Below are 13,879 nucleotides of genomic sequence, written 5' to 3'. Positions count from 1 at the left end.
TGTTCCAAAAAATAGTTCTTATTCAAGACAAATGAATTACGTTAGCTGGGGACATTACAAATCAGCAACCAGTAACCTCACAGTCAGTGACCCAAAAACAGCATCAAACCAGGAAGCCAAGAGCTGTAGTTTGGCAACACTTTTTTTGTAGTGATTCAACTTGTTTTAAGTTTAGCAAAATTTTAGCAAAATAATAATAATTTGTAAAATATGTATATCCATTAAGGCCATGCTTGAAAAGCACAGTGACTGTATTTAATCTGTCTGCCTGCTCAGTTCACTCTTTCCTGTTAGCCATTGCTATCTGTGCCTCTGCCTTAATTAGATCTGCTAATGAGCTCATAGAAAAGATTGAACTACGGAGACATTAGGTCCAGATAACTTCTTTCCTCCTCCTTGCTCAGCCTGGCTGTTCCCTCCATTTGAAGAGAATCAGGGAGCTTTCAGCTATTAGTGTGTCATTAGGACCCCTCTGTCATTTCCTAAGCAGAGCTGCAAAACTTCAGCTCTGTGATTTGTCAGGCCTAATACGGTCGATCAGCCTCAGCTCATTAAAACCCATGTGAAGTGCGAGATGCATTTAACAATACTAATTCCCTCTGATTGAGTGGAGGGTATTCAGTTGAATCTCCATAAAGCCACTATTGCAAGGGGAAATTGGCCTTCTGGCACGTTTTCAAACTTGCATATTACAGGCCGAATGTTTTAAAAGCTTTAATTATTTCATTTCATCCTCTGCAGTTTACTAATGTCTTGGATGCACCAATATCAAGAGAGCATTTTTTTTTTCTCACATTTAATACAGTTGTGTTGCATGTGTGTTTAAACATAGGTGTACATAGGTGCGCACCAGTGGGCAAATCACCAAGCATGTAAACACAGAAATGAAAGTGTTTCAATTTACACCTTGCCCATGTCACACCATGACCTATTGGGTATGCCTCATCCCTGCCTCAGTGTTACCTACAGTGCTCGTTTTATTTAAATATGCTTTTTAACAAAGCACTTAGCACTTCGATGATTCATCTGATGCATACACACAGTGGTTAGGTCTGACTGCTTGTTTATTAAAAGAGTGGTGGGGAGACAGTGGTTTCTGCAGAGGGATAAGCCTACTGAACTGTATATTCTGATGGAGAGAAGAAACATGACATTTTCTGGAGGGCTCAAATGTCATGAGAAAACAAGGGCATTGTAGGGAGCATTTGGCTGCTCTACTGGCCTCCAGATGCAGACAAGGATTCAGCATACAGGCAAGACAGATGACTATCCAAGTTCTCATGGACATCTAATGACCTTTAATCCTAAGATCCAACAAATGCATATTCGGTGACTCATCGTCTCTTTGCACCCGGGGTCAAGCAGTGGAGGCTGAAATGGGCAAATATGGCTCTGGTTAATATTTACTAGGAATGCATTGGTACTGGTCTGATACTTACTGTGCATTTTCTTGTACTTGTAAAAAAAAAAAAGAAAAAAAAAAAGCCCCAATTCCAACATATGATACCACATTATATAGCATTATGTGATGTAAGCCTAGTGTACATTGTCATGCTAATAAAAAGACGGCACAAAATGACAGTGATCTGGAGCTATTTCATGATTAACAATGGAAATCAGAGCAAAGCAGACTGCAAACTGTTCTCTGTGAGAATATCAAGAGGACCCACTACAATACAAGTAACAGGATAAAACATCTAATGGCATTTAAATAGTATCATTAATAGAGAGGGCGAGGATGGCTGACCTGAGTGTGCAGAGTGATATCAGTGAGCATGGACATTAAAATGAGTGCAAGGTGCTAATTTTTACAAGGAGTTAATTGCTAGCAGCACATGGTAGCAGCCAACATAAGCAGAGATAAATAAAATGTTCCATGATGCCCCTGATTGCTTAACTGATTAGGTTTGAGGGGGAAAAATGGTATTTATTTGGAAATTAAAGTGGAAATTCAGTCCAACAATGAAAGTTGCATGTGATTTTTTTTTTCCAGTGTGATGGTACCACTGTGTGTGGCAGAGTTACCAGATAACTGTTGTTTCGGCTGATCTAATCGTTACTTTTTGTATGTTTTTTTTCTCTTTATGTTTGGGCACTTTTCTGTGCACACATCCGTGAAAATAGGGGGCAGAGCAACTCAAAGAGGCAGCTTTAGTGTTGCATGGCCAGCAATAAAAGAGCTATTAGCATCATAAAACTGATTATGCAGTCGGCCAGCGCCTAGATTGCTCCAAGATATCAACAGCATCCATCATGTTGGAAGACAGCAACCTGACTTAATCCCACTGTCACGACAGATGCAAATTTCATGAGTGGCCTTTGAGACGCATTAACCATCATTTATTCTACTGTCACTGCTATTTAACGGGAATCTAACAAGATTACTTGTTGTCCTATTAAAAAGTGTGGCTACTCTGGATTGACACAGTGGAATTAAAATCTTTCATTAGGTTATTGGGGACTGTTTGAGGCTGAGCTGGGTTTGTTTACCCATTTCAGTAGGGACCCTGCAGGGCCAAGCAGAAGCTGTAGCACTAACATGTTCTTTTTCCTGTTTCCCCTACTAAAATATTTACCACATCTTTAGTATCAGCCTGTAAATCGTGTTGCCAATGGTAATTGTGTTTTGCATCCCGCATCATTTCTTTCTGTCTGGGGCAGCTGTCTGAAAAGCCATCTGGCCCCACACCGTCTTGAAGAAAACAAAGCTTTCGCAAAAATACATTTCTAGTCATGTTCGTTGAAAGCAGAGCTCCTTGGGATTACCTGGGGTGGGTGAATTGTAGATTGTTGCACGTGTGATCACTGCTCTGTTTAATGTGTACTCCTCTCTCTGCGTCCCTTCCCTACCTCTGTCCCAATCCATCCTGTCTTCTCTTCCACTCTCAGGTGCTATTGAGGCTTGCCTGGGCCACATGCTGAAGCGCAGAGCTGCAGGCTTCCTCCGCAGTGACAAGATTGCTGCCCTCTTCACCAAGATTGGAAAGGTGTACACCACTGCTGAAGAGGTGTGCCGCAAGGTCCAGGAGCAGCTGCAGCAGCAGGCTGACATCACCAGGTCTGAGTTTTCACATTCGAACCCTCTTCAAGGTACTTTAAAGCTGCATTACTGTGGAAGTGGGAAGTTGGAACTCAGAATTACGTCATTTTCAACCTCTGTGTGTTGAAGCTACAAAGTGGGAAAAATAAAACATGGACAGCACCTTGTTCGTCTACGTTAGTAACAGGCTAGCAACAGCTAACTGTGATGAGTGGTGTATATAGTCATTGTTATAGATTTAACAAGCTAATAGGTGTGTATGATTGAGCTAAAGCAAATGCTAGTATATAGAGCATAACTCAAATAAAGGTAAGAGGTGCTACTTTGTTTACAGTTCATGCTGTGAACAGCCAGTTGATTTGATGTCACTTGCTGATCTCGGGGTTGTTTTTTCCTAGAAGGTCGGAAATTACAACTTACGCTGTAACTTTAGTAACCTTTAGTCAAATGCAGCCTAAGTACTTCTGTGGGATCAATCTCCGGTGCATGATAAGAGTATTTGTCCGCCTTCCATTTAGCCATAATTGTTACACCCAGATAACAATCAATGTTTATCCATCCATTCTCTGTACCACTTATCCTACACAAGGTCACAGGGTAACCTGGAGCCTATCCCAGGGACTCAGGATGGCAACCCATTACAGAGCACAATTGCACACACATCCATTCACACTATGGCCAATTTAGAACCACCAATCAGACTACACTGCAAGGAAACCCCCAAAGCATTGGGAGCAGAGACAGGATTCGAACCCTCAATCCCAGAGGTTCAAGGCAAACATGCTAACCACTAAGCCACTGTGCCCCCAGCTGAAACGCTGTGCAAGAAATTGGAAAAACCACAGAGCTGTCTGGTGGGTCCCTAAACAGCCTTTGCAGCTTTCTGCTGTAAGTGAGAGATGGTTTGTGTGGATGAAACAATGCTTTACTTGGCTTCATATTTGCCCATTAATTCTCCATTAGCAGACCAACATGGCATGTGTAGCACAGAGGGCTTCTGCATAAAGGGGAGAAATCTCTAGGTGACTGTAAAGGAGTGGCACACACAGCCTTTGTCTCCTGTGTGTATCTATAACCGTGCAAAACACAGAGTTGCAGCTTGCAATCAGCAATGCTTCGACGCACAGCCTTAATGTAGTGCATCTCTTACTCCTTTCCACTCCACTGAGACCCCATTTGCTCAGTTACTCTAATTGCCATGGCAACATTACAGCATCATGATTGCAAGAACAAAGGACAAACTTGCTCATTATAGGATATCTGTGAGACAATGATTAAGGCTCTGGTTGATAGCAGAATGAAAGGTTATTACTAAGTACACCATGGACTCAAACAGATTTGTGATGGCAAGATGGTTATTGCACTCGTGGCATGCTTGAGCGTCATTGTTTTCTGAATTCACTTGTCATCTTTCTCTTACAGTGGCACTCTGAGCTGTGAAATCTAATTAGGCTGCTTCAACCGATAGGAGCCACTCGGTGGAGCCCCATCTCGCAGCGCAGACCAGATCTAATTTGGTTGATCCATTCTAGGTTTAAATTATGTTAGCTGGATTTTGCTGAGAGATAAAAGAGAGGTGGACCTTTGGCTTATAAGCAACAGTGGGAATGTGTACCGCTTGCCCTAGCAAGGGCTTCTCCTATCACAAAGATGACAAGTTAAAGGTGATGTAGGGTGCTAATCGATCTGTACTATGAACCATCATAAAAAATTGACTTGTATGTAATTCAGTTGCTGGTTGTAAATGTATTTTAGCCCTCTTATCCTGTAGGAGGACCTGATCTGACCTGAACTGTACTCAACAGTATAGCTTATGATGTCAGCTAGGATCACTCACAGCAGATGGGTTTGTTGAAAACAGAGTGCAACATGCACAAACATTGCTGAAGAGAACAATATTCAAATGTGTCCTGTAGTGTCCTTTTCATTGATTTAACTTGTCATTGAGCAGCACTAAGGTGGCAACTTGTTTGGAATAAAAACCTGATTAAGCTTAATACATCTGATTACCTAATTTCAAATTTGTAATGAGTCTGCATTTTGATATGAACCTGATTTTATCATTTGCATATGATGGACTAATCCCAAACGCTTGATTTTATATATCTGCACTTTGTTGGGGTCATCAACATATCGACATACGTGTTGAAGGACCACATTTGAGATCAGTCTTTATTCTGTTCATTAATCATGGTGGCCTGTTGCTGCCAAGGTTTTCATACCATGCATATTAATCGTCCTCTGAAATGGCACCAGTTCTTCAAGTCAGGTAAGGCGTTATTGCTCTCAGTGCAGAATCTGACTGTAAATCACAATAGTATATGCATATCTTGAGCAGCCATCTCAGGCACTGGGATTTATTTGTTTAAAATGCCCTGCACCCAGCTTGACTGGCAGGGCACAATGGGATCGATTGTAATGATGGTTTGTAGGGGATGAGGGAGAGGCAGTGGTGCAAGAAGTAGGATCGTTCATCTTTGGGCTTGCCTTAGCTGGACAGATCAATGAGTTATTGGCTCAGGTCACTGTTGAGCTTAATCATGTTGGTACCCAAAATGCCCACTGGATGTCTCTCTTCATAATTTCCTGCTTGGTGTAGTGGCTGGAAACCTGCTTTAGTCCTGTCGACTTCTACCAAGATTACTCTAACAGTGCCATCAAGACATTCTTGGTTTTCAGCGTGTCAGTAAAGGTCACGCTGTTTCCATGTCCTGATGTCTTCATTCCAAAAGTTCTTGTAGACTTGGAAATCAGACTCAGCACTGTGATATCCTTTCTGAAGCATCATTTATATGATTGCGGTTTGCTTGAAATTGGTAGTTTAAGTGTAAGAGTTAGAGGTACAGGCAGATTTACAGTAAATCGTTTGGAAGTGTGGTATCTAGCTGTCCAAGTCCTGATGTTACTCCCTCTTTTATCTAAGAAAGCAGCACTCTGAGATGATCCTCACAAGATGACACATTCCATTTATATGTATTTTATCACCACTGGGTGAATGGCTTTGCAGGTATAAGTGGCTGTGAATAAGCGTGTCGTGACTGCTGCTAGCCCTTCTTGTCTGCAGTAGACAAGCTGAACACTGTTGCTCCCCTGTGGATAGACTGTGTGAAAAGTACAGAAGATTGCATCTCAAGATAAATAATCCACCTTCAGGCTCTGTGATACTGGAGATAATGTCATTCTGGGTCCTGTGTGGCTTTACTTCTAGAAGTTTGTGCGTATGCACACACGCAGAAAATCTGATTAGTTAAGGTGAACTTGTATCTATCTATATCTATATCTCTCTCTCTCTCTCTCTCTATCTCTCTCTCTTTCTCTATAGTGCTTACAATACAGACGACAGGCTGAAGTAAACCAAAAAATAAGGGACTATGTTATGCGACCAAAGTCTTTAAACAGTGTATTATTATTTGCTTCATTGTTACTGGCTGTATATTATGGCATATTGATTAACTAGGAATTCTGTTTTCTGCCCATATCTTGCTCTCAGAAGGACCCAGAGCACAAGTGGACAGGAGCCTCTCCGCAGGCAGGGTTCCTCTGCAGGCCGAGTTCCTCAGCCTCTCTCAGCTCAGGCCATCAAGCACATCTGGGTCCGCACTGCCCTTTTTGATAAGGTCCTGGACAAAATAGTGCAATATATTGTGGATAACTCAAGGTACGATGGAGCTTACTTGTGCATACTCCTTAGTGCATTTGAATAAACTCATTTTTAATTGTTTTGAATAAAGTAGTCGAAGGAATCAGCTTGTCCTGTCTGTGTGTTTGCAGTAAGTATTATGAGAAAGAAGCCCTGATGCATGACTCTGTATTCGGCCCTATCTTGGCAGCGCTTCTGGGTGAGCCTGTTTAAATTCTCGATACCACACTGTGTTTGACAAAGTAAACCTACTGAATTCATTTTATTGTTGTATTTAGATTGGTGTATATAGTCACTTTTTTGTTTTGTGTTTTTACAAAATTGACTCCTATTTCTCCACCTTGATTTATCTTGACCGTAGTTGGGCCTTGTGCTCTGGAGTACACCAAGCTGAAGACATCAGATCACTTCTGGACAGATCCTTCAGCCAATGAACTGGTCCAGAGGCACAGGATCCATGGAGCCCATCGAGGCCAGGAAGCATCGCCCAGCCGCAGACCTGCTCTCGGGGTGAGAGAGAGCAGCATGAGGGGTGTGGATGAGCAAATAGTCATAACATAGCAAAAGTAATATCTATTTGATACTGACTGAAGTATTTATCATATGCTACAAACAAGATGCTAAAATAGATACTAGATAATAGAACCATCAGTAGGGTCACTAATATTCAGTGAAGTTCTTCTGTCATAAACTCTGGATTATGTGGCTGCTCCAGGCTGTGTAACCTGGAGGAAAATAACAGTATCTAATTAATTATGATAAAAAGGCATCTCTACTTGCTTGTCAATTGTGTGGACTGTCAATTCAGGAATCTCAGTTCTTGCACTAGCACTCAGGCATTTAAGGAGCTGTCGCTTTGGAGGGAACCCTGAAACTTTAAGCACTTATTAGCTCTCCTGCCCTGTGACATACTGTTTAAAAGCACATATTAGCTGAGAACTTGGAAATAGGGATGAGTGAAAAGAGACTTGATCTATTGAATCAGTAATTTTTCTTGATACATTGAATGTACGTGTGTTTCACAATCCCTCTCAGGGGCTGGAATGCTTTTACAATTTATGCATGATTTTTGTATTCCATTGCATATTATAATCCTCTGTCGTTGCCTGGTCTCAGATCCGTAAGCGACAGTCCAGCGGGAGCATGTCTGAGGATAAGTTTGCAGCCTCTGCGAGGGAATATGTGGAGTCTCTTCATCAGAACTCACGTGTACATCTGCTTTATGGAAAGAACAATGTGCTCGTTCAGCCGGTGAGGAACTCCACACACTGACATTTGTGTTTGAACAAAGGAAAGATTAATCATGTCATTCAGTACTTCAGAGTAGTTAATCCAGGTGGAGAAACACTGCAGGAGGGCCTTTTTAATCGCACTGCTTATCACTCAGGTTCAGTCTGCACTCATTCAGATGGCAAGAGTGCATGCGTTCAGTCAATGACTGGAGTTTCCTTCCAGGATAAAAGCACTGAATTGTTGTAAGCCTACAGGTATGCTGAAGTAATACGATCTATCAAATCATGTTATGAATGAAATGAAATGAAATGAAATGAAGAGAAACAAAAGGGCTGTATCAGTGCTGATGCAGAGCGCCAGTGAGAGACATAACTTTCTTGAGAAAGCAGCTTTTCCATTTTAATGTTGGTAGATCAGGATTTGCACTATATAAAGATATATAGATATATTTGCACTGTGTAAAGATCTTAGGACTAACGTACACAATGAGCCTAATTTGTTGGAGAGGTGTATGGGGAAATTTATTATCAAACAAGAATAAGGAGCAGGGCGTAATTTTATGATGACACGATGGAGGCTAGATATACATAAAATACATTTACTATAGTCTATAGTTTTCTTTAGAAACCAAAATAATACAGGATGTATTTTATGAATATATTAAAATTTAAGAACATTTGAGAAAAGAATGAAATAACATTCATTCTTTATCTTCAGTAACTGCTTTATCCACATCATGGGTCTGTGAATCCAGAACCTACCCAGGGAACACTGGGGAATACACCCTGGATGGGACGTTAGTCCGTCTCAGGGCACCACACACACACACACACACACACACACACACACACACACACACACACATTAACTGACCACATCTTGTATATTACCTTTTATTTAAAGTTGAGCATTTCTGTTCAGGCTGGAGTCATAGCTAAATTCTGTTGTGGCTGAAGTCATAACTAAATTCACTATAGGTCTAGAATAACGTAGAAGTGACGAACTCTACCATTAATTTCAATCTACCTTGATTGTAGTGTGGATGCAACAAAAAAGCAATGGATATAACTAGAAGTATTTTTGTTTGTACCTGCCTGCAATACTTTCTAACAAACCTAGGTGTTTCTATTTCTCAGAATATTAATAAATTTGCAAGCCTGAATGAATGAATCCTGTAAACCCAAAGTGCAGCGCTGCGTAATAACCCCACTGCATCCAACAGTTTCTCTATCCCGCAATTTTGATATCTGATCATCTGCTCCTGTAAGCATGAGAGTAAAAACTGCTTTTTGTATTCCGTGGTGGAGATGTGTAGTAAAAGAACTGATCACAGATCAGTAAGACTCATGATCTATCCTGCTGTCCAGAACTCTGCAAAGCAGTACTGAGTCTGGGAAATGGGGGCTTAGAGGTTCTCAGTAACCAGGCTTATGATTAGGTTGCAATATAGCAATTATAACTGTAAGGTCAGGTAATAACAGCAAAGTCAGCGAAATTGACTGATTTGAACAGGAAATAAGGCATGCTGGACCTGGCCAGGTCTTATGGAAATCAATAATGTAAATGACCCAGGCCTTTAGAGAATGGGAATTTTTTTTTCTTCCATGAAACATAATAGTTGCTGTTGTAGTTGTATTTTGATTCTACCATGCTGTCATTTGTTTACTAAGGAAAAGCAGAATTCATTTCATTCATTCATCTTTGACTCACTCTCTACATATTCTTTCTCTATTTGTATAACTCTATTTTATTCGAAGATTTCCCCATTCATGCATGATAAAGAGTTTTATATTGCTTTAGCCGATCCAAATGGACCATCTGATATCTGAGAACTCAAAGTAACGCACGTCTGGTTTTTTTGAGTTTAGAAGAAGGACATGGAGGTGTTGAGAGGTTACCTGTCTTTACATCAGACTGCTGACACGCTCACACTGAAATGGACGCCCAACCAGTTAATCAATGGCACTCTGGGAGACTGCGACCTGGAGAAGAGGTAGCTCAGCACGCACACACACCAGCTTCCACACTCACATTGATTTAGCAGTATAACAGTGCAGCCACATAAATCGACTCTGACACACATACTGATCCTCTGCTCACAGTATTTATTGGGACTATGCATTGACTGTACCCTTAAGACAGATTGTCTGCATCCACTGTCATCAACGGCGTAAGTCTCTCTCTTTTCATTCTTTAATACTGGCATCACTCAGTCAAGCTTAACTTTGGCTTAACTGTGCATCAAAGCAGGATGCTTATCCATTATGTAATGTAATATCATGTAAATCACATATTGTAATTGTCTGAAAACTTGTAACGGTAATGGCTTAATGTACTAGGAAGCACATTCCTTTTAAAAATTTGCTTTGTGCTTCACATGGCTACCACAGAGCATTAGAGATGAACATTTCTGATAATTCTAGATGCATTTCTTTTAACAAACCTGAGCTGTAGGAGGAGATGGCCATTGTTGCCAAACACAGGGTTTTCTCTTGTGTTAGGAAAAGTGTTAATTACTACACTGTGATTTCCCCTGAAGCAGTCTTGGGAAAAATTGTCTGAGTTAAACAGCCTATAAATATTAGAATTATGTTAGTTACAGTATCTTTATATTAGGAATCATGTTATCACTCCACAAATGAAGTTTAATCATTTTAATAATCCAATTAAATACTCAGTTCATGTAAACATCACATAAAAACCCACTCACTTGGCAGTATATTAGTAATAGTTTCACTTTTTCCTCACACAACACTGAGATAAGCTGTATGGCCAAAGGTTTGTTGACACCTGACCATCACACACATGTGGCCCCAAAATGTTGCCACAAAGTTTAAAGTACACAATTGTCGAGAATGTCTTTGTGTGCTGTAGCATTAAGTTTTCGCCTTTACTGGAACTAAGAGGCCCAGACCTGTTCCAGCATGACAATGCCCTTGCTCACAGAGCGAGCTCTCTGGTTTGTGATGGTTGGTGGTGTAAGAACTTTGAAAGGGAAACGTTTTGTTGTATGGGTCTCTTTTGAGGGATTTACAGAAGAGAACAGCAAAGAAAGTTGCCATTTAGTTGTCATTTTCCTAAGAGAGTGTTGAAATCCCTGATAATTAATTATACAGTATATTTCTGTTTCATTTTTGTGTTTGTTGTACTTTCTACTTGTGTATACTTTCTTTTGTGTGGACTAGTCTTTATTTACGCACTGTGCTGTAACTGCTGTAAACTGCTGTTCCCTTATATCAGTAAAGCTTCTATGCATTTATATGACACATGGTGTCTTCTCTCAGCCGATTGTGGTGGGACTCTGGTGTTGGTGAGTCAGGATGGGATTCAGCGGCCTCCTCTTCACTTTCCTCCTGGAGGTCACCTGCTGGCCTTCTTGTCTTGCCTGGAGACTGGCCTGCTACCCCGGGGGCAACTAGAGCCCCCACTCTGGTCCCAGAAGGGCAAGGTGATTGTCTTCATTACATTCTGCCTCAGTTTAGTTTAGAGTTTAGTTTACCTAGTGGTGCACGTGATAGCGTTCAAATTTTGCACCTAAAATCAAATGGCAAAAAAAGTCTAAAAATGTTTAGGGCCTCTCTATGCAACTTGGCACATCAAGCCCTATTGGAGTAGATAAAGCTCTTATTTGCGTTAGCCACCCACCATCAGTTCCTTTTGTTCTGCTATGCTCTAACACTTTCAGATGTGCCCTGTTGTTTTGTATAGCGTCTTGAATGAATTAAGTTTTAAGCACTGCAAGAAGAATGCTTCTTTAAGTTTAATGTGTGTGCTTGGCTATGTATCTGGTAGGGTAAAGTCTTCCCCAAGCTGCGTAAAAGAAACAGCACAGCTCGGTTGCTAGATCAGGACAGTGATGATGAGCCGGTTGCTGCAGACTACGTGTTCCGCATCGTTTACCCAGGACACCGTCACGACTCCAGTGAGTTAGCTCTGATATTGCTTTCTTTCTCCTCTCAGCCATTTATCTGTTCATCCACCCATCCATCCATCCATGCCTGGAAAGCCACTGCCACAGATTTTGGGGCCCTAGTGTTGATTTTTTTATGTTCTTATTTCCTGGATATGACAGCTGCTGTGGAGGCTGCTGAAACAAATCTGAGTTCAGATATTCCCATCAGGTGTCAGAAATAATCATGCTAAGGTGTATGTGTGTGTTTAGTAATGTAGCACTAAAGTCCTGGACTTTTATGACGTAACTTGATTTTGAATTAGTAACTATAACATAAGACTTAACTTAGTCTGGATTGATGAGACTGAGGGTCAGATGTACTCAGCTTTTAGTCCTCCACACAGTCTACTTGCTATGAGTGTCTTCATTGAATAAGAACTTCATTTATTGACAAATTTGTCACTGAAATTTCATTTCCTTGTTATTCCTGAGCTTTTTCACAGCTCTCTGATTGCCTAATTCCACTGTTTCACAGTGGCTTTTATACATTATTATGTGCTTTGCATTTAGTAGGCTATCTCAGGTGCAGTTAGAATGATGAGCTGCAGCATTAATAAATGAAGTGTTAAGTGTTGTGAGTGCATATTGTGGTCACAATCAAGTTGTGTGCTCTTGCGTACATCAGGCCCTCAGACTTTGATTAGACTCGAAGGTTTGTATTCGATTTTGCATGCACTGATATATAAAATAGGGTATGTAATTTGCTTAAATTAATTAAGCATATACAAACCACACTACTCCAGTCAACTACAGATTCAGTGAGTTCCCCTGATTAGCTAATACTACTACATTGAATCATCAGCAGTGTTAACACCACCCTTTTTTAGGACCTGACCTAGACTTGACATGAGTAGTCATGTCCAAAAGTATAGTGCACAATATCCAGTGTACACATGAAATCCTGCAATGATTATCCATTGTTATCACCAAGTTATCCAAATGATATAGCCCAGAAGGTACTGAACACCCATAATGCACTTTGATGTTTAAAGGGAGTGTGAGGGCACCATTTCAGACACAGGGTTAGATTTGATTAGTAGAGCTGATGACTTGATACTCAACGTGGACATGAGGGTAAGTGATGAGTAAAACTGGTGTGTGTGTGTGTGTGTGTGTGTGTATGTGTGTGTATGTGTGTATGTGGTTTCTGTGTGTGAGCACGTGTGGTGTGGTTTCGTGTGTGGAGGGTGCTAAACTGTGTTTTCTTATTGCCCGAGCAGTCACTATAAACTACCACCACACCACGGGCAGTCGTGCGCCCTCTCTGGACGACGATGAGGAGGAGGAAGATAGACTTCACGCAATGATCTCAATGATCTGCTCGCGGAACCTCACAGACCCTAATGTCATGAAAGGTTTTTATCACGAGTGCCACCCCCACCCCACTCACTCTCTCTCCTACTCTCTCCATCACTTGCTTTTGGCATGCCTTCTTACCTTGCTTCTGGATGCTTGCCTGATCCCCCCTCAAAGTCCTAGTCCAACAGTGCAGGTGTTAACGTGTCAGTCAGGCCAGTTGGATTTGCACTAGTCTCTACAACTTCATCACGTTGACATGTGTGTGATTGGCCAAGCCTGTGTGCATGGTAACCATGGCAACACCAACACGGAGAACAAAAGCTAGGTCAAATGACGAGGCCTGGGTTCCAAAGCTGTCCACAACAGAGCAGAGAGAGACGATGTCGCAGATGCAGTTGCTTTCTGCACACGGCTTAATGTAGTCATCATCCCTTTTTTTGAATGATTCACACATTGTCATATATTAACCGCATTTGCCATTTTGTCATGTGGTAAAACCAACAGAATGAATGTTCTTATTCTTATCAGCCTTGATAAGTCTTGGTGGTGAGCCTGGGCAGTGTGTGTGTGTGTGTGTGTGTGAGTGTGTGTGAGTGTATGATTGCATGAGTGTGTGAGCGTGTGGGAGGGAGAGAGAAATCAGTGCCACGTTTTCCCCCCTCCGATACCCCCACCCCCCTCGCTGTCGTCACTTTTTCCCTTGCACTCCTCTGTT

General features: G+C 41.4%; 1 protein-coding gene across 3 annotated transcripts in view; it reads left to right on the top strand.

The window, feature by feature from the left end:
- The window catches only part of sgsm2 (small G protein signaling modulator 2), a 47,662-nt gene that overhangs the window by 23,559 nt on the left and 10,224 nt on the right, over positions 1 to 13,879 (top strand). Inside the window, exons 3-12 of one of the 3 annotated variants that reach the window (XM_026923875.3) lie at positions 2,890 to 3,058; positions 6,534 to 6,698; positions 6,812 to 6,879; positions 7,042 to 7,190; positions 7,797 to 7,931; positions 9,782 to 9,906; positions 10,016 to 10,083; positions 11,198 to 11,361; positions 11,706 to 11,835; positions 13,086 to 13,220. In XM_026923875.3, the coding sequence (XP_026779676.3) occupies positions 2,890 to 3,058; positions 6,534 to 6,698; positions 6,812 to 6,879; positions 7,042 to 7,190; positions 7,797 to 7,931; positions 9,782 to 9,906; positions 10,016 to 10,083; positions 11,198 to 11,361; positions 11,706 to 11,835; positions 13,086 to 13,220 (1,308 nt within the window). Of the gene's footprint in view, positions 1 to 2,889; positions 3,059 to 6,530; positions 6,699 to 6,811; positions 6,880 to 7,041; positions 7,191 to 7,796; positions 7,932 to 9,781; positions 9,907 to 10,015; positions 10,084 to 11,197; positions 11,362 to 11,705; positions 11,836 to 13,085; positions 13,221 to 13,879 lie in introns of all 3 variants that reach the window. The other 2 variants (XM_026923874.3, XM_026923876.3) reach the window with 2 other exon arrangements.

This window comes from Pangasianodon hypophthalmus, chromosome 14 (genome assembly GCF_027358585.1).
Source record: "Pangasianodon hypophthalmus isolate fPanHyp1 chromosome 14, fPanHyp1.pri, whole genome shotgun sequence".
Classification (NCBI taxonomy): domain Eukaryota; kingdom Metazoa; phylum Chordata; class Actinopteri; order Siluriformes; family Pangasiidae; genus Pangasianodon; species Pangasianodon hypophthalmus.
Note: the sequence above shows the minus strand (reverse complement) of the source record. Positions and strands in the feature narration are given on the sequence as shown.